Source organism: Chelonia mydas, chromosome 23 (assembly GCF_015237465.2).
Source record: "Chelonia mydas isolate rCheMyd1 chromosome 23, rCheMyd1.pri.v2, whole genome shotgun sequence".
NCBI classification, from domain to species: domain Eukaryota; kingdom Metazoa; phylum Chordata; order Testudines; family Cheloniidae; genus Chelonia; species Chelonia mydas.
In genome coordinates this window covers 16,131,859-16,147,852 of record NC_051263.2, presented here as the reverse complement: position 1 = coordinate 16,147,852, position 15,994 = coordinate 16,131,859, and the positions used below count along the sequence as shown (strand labels likewise).

The 15,994-nt window shown below is 62.1% G+C and overlaps 3 protein-coding genes across 8 annotated transcripts in view; 2 read left to right on the top strand and 1 right to left on the bottom strand.

Moving 5' to 3' along the window:
- Positions 1-15,994, bottom strand: part of LOC119564877 (immunoglobulin superfamily member 1-like) — a 967,916-nt gene that overhangs the window by 514,254 nt on the left and 437,668 nt on the right. The window lies entirely within an intron of this gene.
- Positions 1-15,994, top strand: part of LOC119564866 (immunoglobulin superfamily member 1) — a 999,687-nt gene that overhangs the window by 757,259 nt on the left and 226,434 nt on the right. The gene's annotated exons all lie outside the window — the stretch shown is intronic.
- The window catches only part of LOC119564865 (immunoglobulin superfamily member 1), a 798,058-nt gene that overhangs the window by 698,380 nt on the left and 83,684 nt on the right, over positions 1-15,994 (top strand). For 3 of the 6 annotated variants that reach the window (XM_043534616.1, XM_043534615.1, XM_043534614.1), the window contains exons 5-12: positions 283-567; positions 1,793-2,083; positions 4,841-5,125; positions 6,310-6,600; positions 9,069-9,353; positions 10,555-10,845; positions 13,315-13,599; positions 14,785-15,075. In XM_043534616.1, coding sequence (XP_043390551.1) covers positions 283-567; positions 1,793-2,083; positions 4,841-5,125; positions 6,310-6,600; positions 9,069-9,353; positions 10,555-10,845; positions 13,315-13,599; positions 14,785-15,075 — 2,304 coding nt within the window. The remainder of the gene's footprint in view (positions 1-282; positions 568-1,792; positions 2,084-4,840; positions 5,126-6,309; positions 6,601-9,068; positions 9,354-10,554; positions 10,846-13,314; positions 13,600-14,784; positions 15,076-15,994) is intronic. The other 3 variants (XM_043534617.1, XM_043534619.1, XM_043534618.1) reach the window with 2 other exon arrangements.

The window sequence follows — 15,994 nt, the reverse complement described above, 5'->3', positions numbered from 1 at the left end:
CATGGGGAGCAGGTCCAGAGCATGGCCCGGGGACTCCGTGACACTGGCCTGGCCTTTCTTCTGCTAGGGAGCAGAGCTCTGGACCCCTGGGGCTGGGGTTGCTCCGTGTCTCATGTTGTTAGCCCACGGCTCAGAGGAAACTGGGCCCCTGTGGAAAGGCATCCAGGAGCCCGTCCCCAGGGCTGCCAGGTCTGACCCACCACTGAGGCTGCGTGGTGAGGACAGGCCCCAGGACTAGGTGACGGGGCCTGCGTCTCACGGCCTTTCTGCTTCCCCCTGCAGAGCCCAGCTACCCCAAACCCAGCATCTCCCTGAGCCCCAGCTGGGGGGTCTCCCTGGGGGAAGCCGTGGCCATCTGGTGTCGGGGGCAGCGCCACGGCATGCGGTTCGTGCTGAATAATGAGGAACGCCATTTCCCACCTGTGGATCCGAACGGGTTGGAGGCTGTGTTTCCCATCAGCAACGTGAGCCGGGAGGACGGCGGGAGCTACAGCTGCTCCTATCACAGCAGATCAAAGCCGTCCGCCGCATCGTCCCCCAGCGACCCCGTGGAGCTGGTGGTGAGAGGTGAGGGGCCCGGCTCGGCATCCCCATTCCCAGCCCCAGCCAGACCCTCACAGGGGCTCGGTGCTAATGGGACGCTCAGAGCCAGGCTCTGCCCTGAGCCCTGACGGGATGCCTATCATAGAATCATAGAATGTCAGGGTTGGAAAGGACCTCAGGAGGTCACCTAGTCCAACCCCCTGCTCAGAGCAGGACCAAATCCCCAATTTTTGCCCCATATTCCAAAATGGCCCCCTCAAGGATTGAACTCATAACCTTGGGTTTAGCAGGCTAATGCTCAAACCACTGAGCTATCCCTCCCCCGTGGAGCAGGAGCCCCTGGAGACTCGGGGGAGGGAGGTGACTTTAACGCTGCCCCTTGTGGGTAGGAGCCGTGAGAGGCTTTTTAATCCTGTGATCCCCTCTGCTCTGTTCTCCAGGCCCCGCCCCAGGCAGTGCCCCGGCCAGAGCTGAATGAGGCAGGGGCTGCAGGGGAAGTGGTGGCTTGGTGGACACGGTGCTGGGCTGGGACCCAGGAGATCTGGCCCAGCTCCTGGCGCAGCCACAGACTCTGTGTGATGGGAGCATGTCATGATTTTCAGAAGTGTCCTTCAAAAGGGCCTCAATCTTGGGGGACCTCAGGCCCAGCGCCAGAAACCAAGATGCCCACAGTTAGTGGAGACTTCTGCAAACGCTGGCCTCAATAGCACTGGATCCCTTGTGTTAGGAGAGTACCTAGGGCCCCTGCCATGTTCAGGGCCCCTTTGTGCCAGGCGCTGCATAAACACAGAGTGAAGAAACGGTCCCTGCCCCTGGGAGCTCACGAAGGAAAGTGAATCTGACTGTGCCTCAGTTTCACCTTCTGTTGAATGGGGATAATGACACCTCCCTGCCTCCCTGGGGGGCTGGCAGGGTGACTTCCTTTCTGTGTGGGGCTCAGGTTCTGTCGTGCTGGGCCCCAGAGACAAGCCCGTGAGTGGCTGTGTGTCCAGGGCAGGCCAGATGCAGTGAACGAGGCAGGGGCCAAAAATGGGCATAGGAGGATCCCAAGCACTAGGGAGCCGTGGCTCGGTGTCTGTGGGGCTGGGAGGCCAGCTTGCAGGGCCCGGATTCTGGGTGGGGGGACTCTGGGATCTGGGAGAGAATCTCTGCCTGGGGCCCTGGATCTGCCCGTGGCTGGGGCCTGCCAGGGAGGCTGGGCTGGGTGGGTACCCGGGTCTTGTTCTCACAGCCTGTCTCCTGTGCGCAGATCCCAGCCTGCCCAGACCCTCCATCTCTCTGAGCCCCACTGGGGTCACCGCCCCAGGGGCAGACGTCACCATCCGGTGTCAGGGGCAGCGACGGGAAGTGAGATTCTTCCTGCACAAGGCTGGAGACCGGGACCCGCCGCGACACATGGACCCTGCTGGGGACGGGGCCGAGTTCCACATCCCCACCGTGGGCTGGCAGCACGGAGGGAACTACAGCTGCAGCTTCCGGCCCCCATCAGAGCCCTTCATCTCCTCGGACCCCAGCGACCCCGTGCAGCTGGTGGTAGCAGGTGAGGGGCCCGGGTCCATGTCCCCGCTCCCAGCCGGACCCTCAGAAGGTCGGCACCCAGATGGGATGCTCAGAGCCAGGCTCTGCACAGAGCCCTGGGATTTGCCTGGACAGGGAGCGGGAACAGTGTCACTGGGGGGTTCCCCAGCCAGTGGGGAGCAGTAGCTCCTGGAGATTTGGTGCCAAGGGAGGGGGGATCCCTTCCCCCAGGGGGAGCTGCAGAGCAGGGGGCCTTTCCCAGGGGATGCTCCCGCAGCTGCCCCTGCACTGGGGACGCACAGAGGAGTCTGGGCCCAGGGGCTGCCCAGCCGGCACCGTCCCCAGCCACAAACCCCCCTCCCCGGGACTGACAGTAACGATCAATTAATGCTGAGTCACGGGCGGAGGTGGATTAAGGTTTCTTGGGGCCCTGGGCCAGAGCAAGGGGGATCCCTCCCCACCCCTTCCTCCTGCCCCCCACACTATTCAGAGGAAACATTAAGAACAGTCCCACTTCGTCACACAAGGTTGTTGAGAGAGGAATGTCTCCATGCTAGCTCTGTAAGTAAACAGTATGTGGCCCAGGTCAAGATGGGGGCTCTTAACCAAGAGAGCCCAAATTGCAGCCCTCCAGACTGGAGCGCTGGGAGAAGATCCAATCCCAGTTTGACCCCCGGGGGTTTTGGGGTGGCCAAAGGGCACGGGCCACATAAACCTTCCCACATGCGGACTGCTAGTGCTATCGACCACCACCGACCTAAGGGAGGGTGTGAAACTGGAAGGGCCTGGTGTAACTCCCACCAAGGAAGGGGAGAGATGCTGGGGCATCCATGGGAACGTTGGTGGTTTTGAACTTCCCCAGGTCACCTGCTAAAGTGACCCCGCTCAGTTCGATCTCTAAGGGGGGAGAGATGTGATGAAGTGGGACTGTTCTTATTGTTTCCTCTGAATAGTGTGGGGGTGCCTCAGTTTCCCCTGTGCAGTTCTTAAGTATCTAGGTGGTGGGATAAGGGTGTATGATCCTTGCAGAGCCCTAGAGGGCAGGTGTGTGCAGGGGTCTGGACACAGAGAATGGCCGACACCCTGTTTCCTGGCACCTGAGAGCCTGGCCCTTCCACCCTGGAAGGTGAGAGCTAAAGGGTTGGAGAATAAAGGAATCAGGTACCCTCCTGGCCCCGAAAGGGAGAAAGCCCAGAGGACCCCGCCTGGGCGGACTCGCTTGGGGAAGCGCACGGAGGGAAGAGGAGGCTGAACGCTCTGAGGTCAGACTCAGGAAGGTGGAAGACGGGTGAGCTGTGTGTCCTGCAGACAGGCTGCTCCCAGAGAGGAGACTTCACCAGAGTCCTGCCTGGCTTCGTAGGGAGCAGTTCCAGAGCATCGCCCGGGGACTCCGTGACACCCCCCAACTGCGGCCCCAAGACCGCAGAAGCTCTGTCCCCACACCCCGGCCCAGGGCCCAGTGGGGAGTGAGGGCGGCAGCTCCGCCGCTCTTCTGGGCTCGGCGGCAATTCGGCAGCGACTGCTTGGGGTGGCAAAATTGGTAGAGCCACCCCTGGCTCCAGGAGGCCCCACTTGGCCAGGGCAACTGGGCACACAGGCCCCATAGGCCCAGTGGCTGATCCACCACTGGTTGCAGAGAGTGGGGGGCGATCGCTGTGTCGGTGTTTCAGCCCCTTTCCCCCCCCCGACAGACGCTGGTTCTGTTCCTGCAGGGGAAACCGACACGTTCACGGTCAGTGCAGCCGTGGGGAGAACCCCCCAGATCCACTCCCAAGAGCTCCCTCCCGTGCACTCACAGCCCCCCATTCCCAAGGCCTGGGGAAAGGTGGGTCTTGTGTGACTCCCGCCGGTCTCAGACTCTATTTCCGACCCCGGGGTAGGGGGCAGAGCTGCAAGGGGCCCACTGGTCAGGCTCCCTGGCTGGCCTCAGGTTGGGTGGGGTGCGGCAGGTGATCTCTCATGCAGCCGGGTCCTGAGCTACGTATGGGTGAACCCCCTGTCCCCAAGCCCCACGGGCAGGCAGTGCCATCCCTGGTAGGGGACAGACTCAGTGACAGATGAACTGAACTGGGGCGGGAGGGAGGCAGGGGTGGGGTGTCTCCCTTGTTTAACTCCTGTCTCTTGTTGAAAGCAGGGCGAGAATTTCTCACGCCCACCGTCTGGCCCAGCACGGTGATGGCACTTGGAGGAAGCATCACCATTAGCTGTGAGGGTCGGTACCCGGGCATGAAGTTCTTTCTGCTTAAAGCCGTGGGCCTAGCAGAGAGGACGCCCGGCCGGGGAACAGCAGAGCAGGGCGGGCATTTCCCAGCCAACATATGAGTTAGGGGGTGATGGGCGGAGCTGAAGGTTATAAACCTTAGTGTGTAGTAGAGACTTGTACAGTCTCCTACAAGTCAGGGGTGGTGCAGTGCACAGAACCCAGGAGTCCTGGACCGCATCCCTCCTGCTGTCACCCCACTCCCTTCCCAGAGCTGGGGAGAGAACCTGGCTCCCAGCCCTCCCAGCAGAGAAGCCAGGGAGTGAACGGACCCTGGAGACTGGCCTGGCCTGTCTCCTGGTAGGGAGGAGAGCTCTGGCCCCCAGCGGCTGGGGTTGCTCCGTGTCTCATGTTGTTAGCCCGGGGATAAGAGGAAACTGGGCCCCTGTGGAAAGGCATCCAGGAGCCCGTCCCCAGGGCTGCCGGGTCTGACCCACCACTGAGGCTGCGTGGTGGGGACAGGCCCCAGGACTGGGTGACGGGACCTGCGTCTCATGGCCTGTCTGCTTCCCCCTGCAGAGCCCAGCTACCCCAAACCCAACATCTCCCTGAGCCCCAGCGAGTGGGTCTCCCTAGGGGAAGACATGACTGTCTGGTGTCGGGGGCAGCGCCAGGGTATGAGATTCATGCTGAATAAAGAGGGACGCCATTTCCCAGCTGTGGATCCGGAAGGGTTGGAGGCTGTGTTTCCCATCAGCAACGTGAGCCGGGAGGACGGCGGGAGCTACAACTGCTCCTATCACAACAGATCAAAGCCGTCCGCCGCATCGTCCCCCAGCGACCCCGTGGAGCTGGTGGTGAGAGGTGAGGGGCCCGGCTTGACATCCCCATTCCCAGCCCCAGCCAGACCCTCACAGGGGCTCGGTGCTAATGGGACGCTCAGAGCCAGGCTCTGCCCTGAGCCCTGACGGGATGCCTGTCATAGAATCATAGAGTATCAGGGTTGGAAAGGACCTCAGGAGGTCATCTAGTCCAACCCCCTGCTCAAAGCAGGACCAAATCCCCAATTTTTGCCCCATATTCCAAAATGGCCCCCTCAAGGATTGAACTCATAACCTTGGGTTTAGCAGGCTAATGCTCAAACCACTGAACTATCCCTCCCCCGTGGAGCAGGAGCCCCTGGAGACTCGGGGCAGGGAGGTGACTTTAACGCTGCCCCTTGTGGGTAGGAACCGTGAGACGCTATTTAATCCCGTGATCCCCTCCGCTCTGTTCTCCAGGCCCCGCCCCAGGCAGTGCCCCGGCCGGAGCTGAATGAGGCAGGGCCTGCAGGGGAAATGGTGGCTTGATGCTGGGCTGGGACCCAGGAGATCTGGCCCAGCTCCTGGCGCGGCCACAGACTCTGTGTGATGGGAGCATGTCATGATTTTCAAAATGATTTTCAATCTTGGGGGACCTCAGGCCAAGTGCCAGAAACCGAGATGCCCACAGTTAGTGGAGACCTCTGCAAACGCTGGCCTCAATAGCGCTGGATCCCTTGTGTTGGGGGAGCATGTAGGGACCCTGCCATGTTCAGGGCCCCTTTGTGCCAGGCGCTGCATAAACAGAGAATGAAGAAAAGGTCCCTGCCCCTGGGAGCTCACGAAGGAAAGTGAATCTGACTGTGCCTCAGTTTCACCTTCTGTTGAATGGGGATAATGACGCCTCCCTGCCTCCCTGGGGGGCTGGCAGGGTGACTCCCTTTCTGTGTGGGGCTCAGGCCCTGTCGTGCTGGGCCCTGGAGACAAGCCCATGAGTCGCTGTGTGTCCAGGGCAGGCCAGATGCAGTGAACGAGGCAGGGGCCACAAACGGGCATAGGAGGATCCCAAGCAGCTGGGAGTCGTGGCTCGGTGTCTTGCAGGGCCCGGTTTCTGGGTGGGAGGACTCTGGGATCTGGGAGAGAATCTCTGCCTGGGGCCCTGGATCTGCCCGTGGCTGGGGCCTGCCAGGGAGGCTGGGCTGGGTGGGTGTCCTGGTCTTGTTCTCACAGCCTGTCTCCTGTGCGCAGATCCCAGCCTGCCCAGACCCTCCATCTCTCTGAGCCCCACTGGGGTCACCACCCCAGGGGCAGACGTCACCATCCGGTGTCAGGGGCAGCGCCGGGAAGTGAGATTCTTCCTGCACAAGGCTGGAGACCGGGACCCGCCGCGACACATGGACCCTGCTGGGGACGGGGCCGAGTTCCACATCCCCACCGTGGGCTGGCAGCACGGAGGGAGCTACAGCTGCAGCTACCGGCCCCCATCAGAGCCCTTCATCTCCTCGGACCCCAGTGACCCCGTGCAGCTGGTGGTAGCAGGTGAGGGGCCCGGGTCCACGTCCCCGATCCCAGCCGGACCCTCAGAAGGTCGGCACCCAGATGGGATGCTCAGAGCCAGGCTTTGCACAGAGCCCTGGGATTTGCCTGGACAGGGAGAGGAAACAGTGTCACTGGGGGGTTCCCCAGCCAGTGGGGAGCAGCAGCTCCTGGAGATTTGGTGCCAAGGGAGGGGGGATCCCTTCCCCCAGGGGGAGCTGCAGAGCATTAGCCTTTCCCAGGGGATGCTCCCGCAGCTGCCCCTGCACTGGGGATGCACAGAGGAGTCTGGGCCCAGGGGCTGCCCAGCCGGCACCGTCCCCAGCCACAAACCCCCCTCCCCGGGACTGACAGTAATGATCGATTAATGCTGAGTCACGGGCCGAGGTGGATTAAGGTTTCTTGGGGCCCTGGGCCAGAGCAAGGGGGATCCCTCCCCACCCCTTCCTCCTGTCCCCCACACTATTCAGAGGAAACATTAAGAACAGTCCCACTTCGTCACACAAGGTTGTTGAGAGAGGAATGTCTCCATGCTAGCTCTGTAAGTAAACAGTATGTGGCCCAGGTCAAGATGGGGGCTCTTAACCAAGAGAGCCCAAATTGCAGCCCTCCAGACTGGGACTGTTCTTAATGTTTCCTCTGAATAGTGTGGGGGTGCCTCAGTTTCCCCTGTGCAGTTCTTAAGTATCTAGGTGGTGGGATAAGGGTGTATGATCCTTGCAGAGCCCTAGAGGGCAGGTGTGTGCAGGGGTCTGGACACAGAGAAGGGCCGACACCCTGTTTCCTGGCACCTGAGGGCCTGGCCCTTCCACCCTGGAAGGTGAGAGCTAAAGGGTTGGAGAATGAAGGAATCAGGTACCCTCCTGGCCCCGAAAAGGAGAAAGCCCAGAGGACCCCGCCTGGGCGGGCTCGCTGTGGGAAGCGCACGGAGGGGCAGAGGAGGCTGACTGCTCCGAGGTCAGACCCAGGAAGGTGGAGCCGGGTGAGCTGTGTGTCCTGCAGACAGGCTGCTCCCAGAGAGGAGACTTCCCCAGAGTCCTGCCTGGCTTCGTAGGGAACAGTTCCAGAGCATCGCCCGGGGACTCCGTGACACCCCCCAACTGCGGCCCCAAGACCGGAGAAGCTCTGTCCCCACACCCCGGCCCAAGGCCCAGTGGGGAGTGAGGGCGGCAGCTCCGCCGCTCTTCCGGGCTCGGCGGCAATTCGGCAGCGACTGCTTGGGGTGGCAAAATTGGTAGAGCTGCCGCTGGCTCCAGGAGGCCCCACTTGGCCAGGGCCCCGGGCACACAGGCCCCATAGGCCCAGTGGCTGATCCACCACTGGTTGCAGAGAGCGGGGGGCCATCCCTGTGTCGGTGTTTCAGCCCCTTCCCCCCCCGTGACAGACGCTGGTTCTGTTCCTGCAGGGGAAACCGACACGTTCACGGTCAGTGCAGCCCTGGGGAGAAACCCCCAGATCCACCCCCAAGAGCTCCCTCCCCTGCACTCACAGCCCCCCGTTCCCAAGGCCTGGGGAAAGGTGGGTCTTGTGTGAGTCCCGCCGGTCTCAGACACTATTTCTGACCCCGGGGCAGGGGGCAGAGCTGCAAGGGGCCTACTGGTCAGGCTCCCTGGCTGGCCTCAGGTTGGGTGGGGCGCGGCAGGAGATCTCTCATGCAGCTGGGTCCTGAGCTACATATGGGTGAACCCCCTGTCCCCAAGCCCCATGGGCAGGCAGTGCCATCCCTGGTAGGGGACAGACTCAGTGACAGATGAACTGAACTGGGGCGGGAGGGAGGCAGGGGTGGGGTGTCTCCCTTGTTTAACTCCTGTCTCTTGTTGAAAGCAGGGCGAGAATTTCTCACGCCCACCGTCTGGCCCAGCACGGTGGTGGCGCTCGGGGGAAGCATCACCATTAGCTGTGAGGGTCGGTACCCGGGCATGAAGTTCTTTCTGCTTAAAGCCCTGGGCCTAGCAGAGAGGACGCCCGGCCGGGGAGCAGCAGAGCAGGGGGGGCATTTCCGAGCCAACATATGAGTTCGGGGGTGATGGGCGGAGCTGAAGGTTATAAACCTCAGTGTGTAGTAGAGACTTGTACAGACCCCTACAGTCAGGGGTGGGGCAGTGCACAGAACGCAGGAGTCCTGGACCACATCCCTCCTGCTGTCACCCCACTCCCTTCCCAGAGCTGGGGAGAGAACCTGGCTCCCAGCCCTCCCAGCAGAGAAGCCAGGGAGTGAACGGACCCTGGAGACTGGCCTGGCCTGTCTCCTGGTAGGGAGGAGAGCTCTGGCCCCCAGCGGCTGGGGTTGCTCCGTGTCTCATGTTGTTAGCCCGGGGATAAGAGGAAACTGGGCCCCTGTGGAAAGGCATCCAGGAGCCCGTCCCCAGGGCTGCCAGGTCTGACCCACCACTGAGGCTGCGTGGTGAGGACGGGCCCCAGGACTGATTGACGGGGCCTGCGTCTCACGGCCTGTCTGCTTCCCCCTGCAGAGCCCAGCTACCCCAAACCCAGCATCTCCCTGAGCCCCAGCGAGTGGGTCTCCCTAGGGGAAGACATGACTGTCTGGTGTCGGGGGCAGCGCCAGGGCATGAGATTCATGCTGAATAAAGAGGGACGCCATTTCCCAGCTGTGGATCCGGAAGGGTTGGAGGCTGTGTTTCCCATCAGCAACGTGAGCCGGGAGGACGGCGGGAGCTACAACTGCTCCTATCACAACAGATCAAAGCCGTCCGCCGCATCGTCCCCCAGCGACCCCGTGGAGCTGGTGGTGAGAGGTGAGGGGCCCGGCTTGACATCCCCATTCCCAGCCCCAGCCAGACCCTCACAGGGGCTCGGTGCTAATGGGACGCTCAGAGCCAGGCTCTGCCCTGAGCCCTGACGGGATGCCTGTCATAGAATCATAGAGTATCAGGGTTGGAAAGGACCTCAGGAGGTCATCTAGTCCAACCCCCTGCTCAAAGCAGGACCAAATCCCCAATTTTTGCCCCATATTCCAAAATGGCCCCCTCAAGGATTGAACTCATAACCTTGGGTTTAGCAGGCTAATGCTCAAACCACTGAACTATCCCTCCCCCGTGGAGCAGGAGCCCCTGGAGACTCGGGGCAGGGAGGTGACTTTAACGCTGCCCCTTGTGGGTAGGAACCGTGAGACGCTATTTAATCCCGTGATCCCCTCCGCTCTGTTCTCCAGGCCCCGCCCCAGGCAGTGCCCCGGCCGGAGCTGAATGAGGCAGGGCCTGCACGGGAAATGGTGGCTTGGTGCTGGGCTGGGACCCAGGAGATCTGGCCCAGCTCCTGGCGCGGCCACAGACTCTGTGTGATGGGAGCATGTCATGATTTTCAAAATGATTTTCAATCTTGGGGGACCTCAGGCCAAGTGCCAGAAACCGAGATGCCCACAGTTAGTGGAGACCTCTGCAAACGCTGGCCTCAATAGCGCTGGATCCCTTGTGTTGGGGGAGCATGTAGGGACCCTGCCATGTTCAGGGCCCCTTTGTGCCAGGCGCATAAACAGAGAATGAAGAAAAGGTCCCTGCCCCTGGGAGCTCACGAAGGAAAGTGAATCTGACTGTGCCTCAGTTTCACCTTCTGTTGAATGGGGATAATGACACCTCCCTGCCTTCCTGGGGGGCTGGCAGGGTGACTTCCTTTCTGTGTGGGGCTCAGGTTCTGTCGTGCTGGGCCCCAGAGACAAGCCCGTGAGTGGCTGTGTGTCCAGGGCAGGCCAGATGCAGTGAACGAGGCAGGGGCCAAAAATGGGCATAGGAGGATCCCAAGCACTAGGGAGCCGTGGCTCGGTGTCTGTGGGGCTGGGAGGCCAGCTTGCAGGGCCCGGATTCTGGGTGGGGGGACTCTGGGATCTGGGAGAGAATCTCTGCCTGGGGCCCTGGATCTGCCCGTGGCTGGGGCCTGCCAGGGAGGCTGGGCTGGGTGGGTGTCCTGGTCTTGTTCTCACAGCCTGTCTCCTGTGCGCAGATCCCAGCCTGCCCAGACCCTCCATCTCTCTGAGCCCCACTGGGGTCACCACCCCAGGGGCAGACGTCACCATCCGGTGTCAGGGGCAGCGCCGGGAAGTGAGATTCTTCCTGCACAAGGCTGGAGACCGGGACCCGCCGCGACACATGGACCCTGCTGGGGACGGGGCCGAGTTCCACATCCCCACCGTGGGCTGGCAGCACGGAGGGAGCTACAGCTGCAGCTACCGGCCCCCATCAGAGCCCTTCATCTCCTCGGACCCCAGCGACCCCGTGCAGCTGGTGGTAGCAGGTGAGGGGCCCGGGTCCACGTCCCCGATCCCAGCCGGACCCTCAGAAGGTCGGCACCCAGATGGGATGCTCAGAGCCAGGCTTTGCACAGAGCCCTGGGATTTGCCTGGACAGGGAGAGGGAACAGTGTCACTGGGGGGTTCCCCAGCCAGTGGGGAGCAGCAGCTCCTGGAGATTTGGTGCCAAGGGAGGGGGGATCCCTTCCCCCAGGGGGAGCTGCAGAGCATTGGCCTTTCCCAGGGGATGCTCCCGCAGCTGCCCCTGCACTGGGGATGCACAGAGGAGTCTGGGCCCAGGGGCTGCCCAGCCGGCACCGTCCCCAGCCACAAACCCCCCTCCCCGGGACTGACAGTAATGATCGATTAATGCTGAGTCACGGGCGGAGGTGGATTAAGGTTTCTTGGGGCCCTGGGCCAGAGCAAGGGGGATCCCTCCCCACCCCTTCCTCCTGTCCCCCACACTATTCAGAGGAAACATTAAGAACAGTCCCACTTCGTCACACAAGGTTGTTGAGAGAGGAATGTCTCCATGCTAGCTCTGTAAGTAAACAGTATGTGGCCCAGGTCAAGATGGGGGCTCTTAACCAAGAGAGCCCAAATTGCAGCCCTCCAGACTGGGACTGTTCTTAATGTTTCCTCTGAATAGTGTGGGGGTGCCTCAGTTTCCCCTGTGCAGTTCTTAAGTATCTAGGTGGTGGGATAAGGGTGTATGATCCTTGCAGAGCCCTAGAGGGCAGGTGTGTGCAGGGGTCTGGACACAGAGAATGGCCGACACCCTGTTTCCTGGCACCTGAGGGCCTGGCCCTTCCACCCTGGAAGGTGAGAGCTAAAGGGTTGGAGAATGAAGGAATCAGGTACCCTCCTGGCCCCGAAAAGGAGAAAGCCCAGAGGACCCCGCCTGGGCGGGCTCGCTGTGGGAAGCGCACGGAGGGGCAGAGGAGGCTGACTGCTCCGAGGTCAGACCCAGGAAGGTGGAGCCGGGTGAGCTGTGTGTCCTGCAGACAGGCTGCTCCCAGAGAGGAGACTTCCCCAGAGTCCTGCCTGGCTTCGTAGGAAACAGTTCCAGAGCATTGCCCGGGGACTCCGTGACACCCCCCAACTGCGGCCCCAAGACCGGAGAAGCTCTGTCCCCACACCCCGGCCCAAGGCCCAGTGGGGAGTGAGGGCGGCAGCTCCGCCGCTCTTCCGGGCTCGGCGGCAATTCGGCAGCGACTGCTTGGGGTGGCAAAATTGGTAGAGCTGCCGCTGGCTCCAGGAGGCCCCACTTGGCCAGGGCCCCGGGCACACAGGCCCCATAGGCCCAGTGGCTGATCCACCACTGGTTGCAGAGAGCGGGGGGCCATCCCTGTGTCGGTGTTTCAGCCCCTTCCCCCCCCGCGACAGACGCTGGTTCTGTTCCTGCAGGGGAAACCGACACGTTCACGGTCAGTGCAGCCCTGGGGAGAAACCCCCAGATCCACCCCCAAGAGCTCCCTCCCCTGCACTCACAGCCCCCCGTTCCCAAGGCCTGGGGAAAGGTGGGTCTTGTGTGACTCCCGCCGGTCACAGACTCTATTTCTGACCCCGGGGCAGGGGGCAGAGCTGCAAGGGGCCTACTGGTCAGGCTCCCTGGCTGGCCTCAGGTTGGGTGAGGCGCGGCAGGAGATCTCTCATGCAGCTGGGTCCTGAGCTATGTATGGGTGAATCCCCTGTCCCCAAGCCCCATGGGCAGGCAGTGCCATCCCTGGTAGGGGACAGACTCAGTGACAGATGAACTGAACTGGGGCGGGAGGGAGGCAGGGCTGGGGTGTCTCCCTTGTTTAACTCATGTCTCTTGTTGAAAGCAGGGCGAGAATTTCTCACGTCCACCGTCTGGCCGAGCACGGTGGTGGCGCTCGGGGGAAGCATCACCATTAGCTGTGAGGGTCGGTACCCGGGCATGAAGTTCTTTCTGCTTAAAGCCCTGGGCCTAGCAGAGAGGACGCCCGGCCGGGGAGCAGCAGAGCAGGGGGGGCATTTCCGAGCCAACATATGAGTTCGGGGGTGATGGGCGGAGCTGAAGGTTATAAACCTCAGTGTGTAGTAGAGACTTGTACAGTCCCCTACAAGTCAGGGGTGGTGCAGTGCACAGAACGCAGGAGTCCTGGACCACATCCCTCCTGCTGTCACCCCACTCCCTTCCCAGAGCTGGGGAGAGAACCTGGCTCCCAGCCCTCCCAGCAGAGAAGCCAGGGAGTGAACGGACCCTGGAGACTGGCCTGGCCTGTCTCCTGGTAGGGAGGAGAGCTCTGGCCCCCAGCGGCTGGGGTTGCTCCGTGTCTCATGTTGTTAGCCCGGGGATAAGAGGAAACTGGGCCCCTGTGGAAAGGCATCCAGGAGCCCGTCCCCAGGGCTGCCAGGTCTGACCCCCCACGGAGGCTGCGTGGTGGGGACAGGCCCCAGGACTGATTGACGGGGCCTGCGCCTCACGGCCTGTCTGCTTCCCCCTGCAGAGCCCAGCTACCCCAAACCCAACATCTCCCTGAGCCCCAGCGAGTGGGTCTCCCTAGGGGAAGACATGACTGTCTGGTGTCGGGGGCAGCGCCAGGGCATGAGATTCATGCTGAATAAAGAGGGACGCCATTTCCCACCTGTGGATCCGAGCGGGTTGGAGGCTGTGTTTCCCATCAGCAACGTGAGCCGGGAGGACGGCGGGAGCTACAACTGCTCCTATCACAACAGATCAAAGCCGTCCGCCGCATCGTCCCCCAGCGACCCCGTGGAGCTGGTGGTGAGAGGTGAGGGGCCCGGCTTGACATCCCCATTCCCAGCCCCAGCCAGACCCTCACAGGGGCTCGGTGCTAATGGGACGCTCAGAGCCAGGCTCTGCCCTGAGCCCTGACGGGATGCCTGTCATAGAATCATAGAATATCAGGGTTGGAAAGGACCTCAGGAGGTCATCTAGTCCAACCCCCTGCTCAAAGCAGGACCAAATCCCCAATTTTTGCCCCATATTCCAAAATGGCCCCCTCAAGGATTGAACTCATAACCTTGGGTTTAGCAGGCTAATGCTCAAACCACTGAACTATCCCTCCCCCGTGGAGCAGGAGCCCCTGGAGACTCGGGGCAGGGAGGTGACTTTAACGCTGCCCCTTGTGGGTAGGAACCGTGAGACGCTATTTAATCCCGTGATCCCCTCCGCTCTGTTCTCCAGGCCCCGCCCCAGGCAGTGCCCCGGCCGGAGCTGAATGAGGCAGGGCCTGCAGGGGAAATGGTGGCTTGGTGCTGGGCTGGGACCCAGGAGATCTGGCCCAGCTCCTGGCGCGGCCACAGACTCTGTGTGATGGGAGCATGTCATGATTTTCAAAATGATTTTCAATCTTGGGGGACCTCAGGCCAAGTGCCAGAAACCGAGATGCCCACAGTTAGTGGAGACCTCTGCAAACGCTGGCCTCAATAGCGCTGGATCCCTTGTGTTGGGGGAGCATGTAGGGACCCTGCCATGTTCAGGGCCCCTTTGTGCCAGGCGCTGCATAAACAGAGAATGAAGAAAAGGTCCCTGCCCCTGGGAGCTCACGAAGGAAAGTGAATCTGACTGTGCCTCAGTTTCACCTTCTGTTGAATGGGGATAATGACGCCTCCCTGCCTCCCTGGGGGGCTGGCAGGGTGACTCCCTTTCTGTGTGGGGCTCAGGCCCTGTCGTGCTGGGCCCTGGAGACAAGCCCATGAGTCGCTGTGTGTCCAGGGCAGGCCAGATGCAGTGAACGAGGCAGGGGCCACAAACGGGCATAGGAGGATCCCAAGCAGCTGGGAGTCGTGGCTCGGTGTCTTGCAGGGCCCGGTTTCTGGGTGGGGGGACTCTGGGATCTGGGAGAGAATCTCTGCCCGGGGCCCTGGATCTGCCCATGGCTGTGACCTGCCAGGGAGGCTGGGGCTGGGTGGGTGTCCTGGTCTTGTTCTCACAGCTTGTCTCCTATGTGCAGATCCCAGCCTGGCCAGACCCTCCATCTCTCTGAGCCCCACTGGGGTCACCACCCCAGGGGCAAACGTTACCATCCGGTGTCAGGGGCAGCGCCGGAATGTGAGGTTCTTCCTGCACAAGGCTGGAGACCTGAACCCGCCGCGACACATGGACCCTGCTGGGGACGGGGCCGAGTTCTACATCCCCACCGTGGGCCGGCAGCACGGAGGGAGCTACAGCTGCAGCTACCGGCCCCGATCAGAGCCCTTCGTCTCCTCGCAGCCCAGTGACCCCGTGGAGCTGGTGGTAGCAGGTGAGGGGCCTGCCTCCACGTCCCCGATCTCAGCCACACACCCAGCCAGATCCCTCGGGGCTTCGCACTGATGGGACGCTCAGAACCAGGGTCTGTCCTGAGCCCTGGGCCCAGCAGAGGGGACACCCAGCCGTGCAGCCGGGACGGAGTCACTTGCGGGTTCCCCAGCCGGGCCTGAGCAGCAGCCACTGGAGGTTCGGGACAGAGGGAGGGGGGGATCCCTTCCCCCAGGGGGAGCTGCAGAGAAGGGGGCTTTTCCCAGGGGGATGTTCCCCTGTGTTGCTCCCATTCTTGGGACCCATAGAGGAGGTTGGGTCCTGTGTCTGGGGTGGGGGGCAATTACTGTGGAAACAGGTCGTGGTGCCCAGGGGTGAGTGGGGCTGAGACATCAGGGGGAGGGGCAACCCCAGACCCACAGCTCCCGCTATGCCTCCTGCTCTGCAGGTCGCAGCCGGGAATTTGCTGGGGGATCCCAGGGGAGGGACAGGATCTGGGGGACTGGGCTGTGAAATTGGGCCCAGAGTCCTGGGGCAATAACCCCCCATTATTGGGCCACATGACATCCCCCTGGCAATAGGAGTGAGCATTAGCCAGAATTTCCTTGGTTCTTGCTTCCCCTCCCCCCACTGGGGTCTCAGGGGACCCCCTGACCCTCTCCCCAATAGATGTTCTGCTGCCTCTGGCTGCGTCCTGGTCCCCAGGGCCCTGGGAACTGCCCAAGTGTGGGGGGCAGCGGGTGATGTACCAGCCTCCCCCGCGCACTGCCTGGCTGTGTTTGGCAGTAGCCAAGATACCCCAGGGATGGGCTCACTGCACAGCAGACAGGCTGGGGCAGAGGTACCTGTGGGGGTGGACAGAGGGGTCCTATGGGGACAGGGAGCTGGGGTGGTTCCCTGCTGTGTGGGGCTAAACCCTGAGG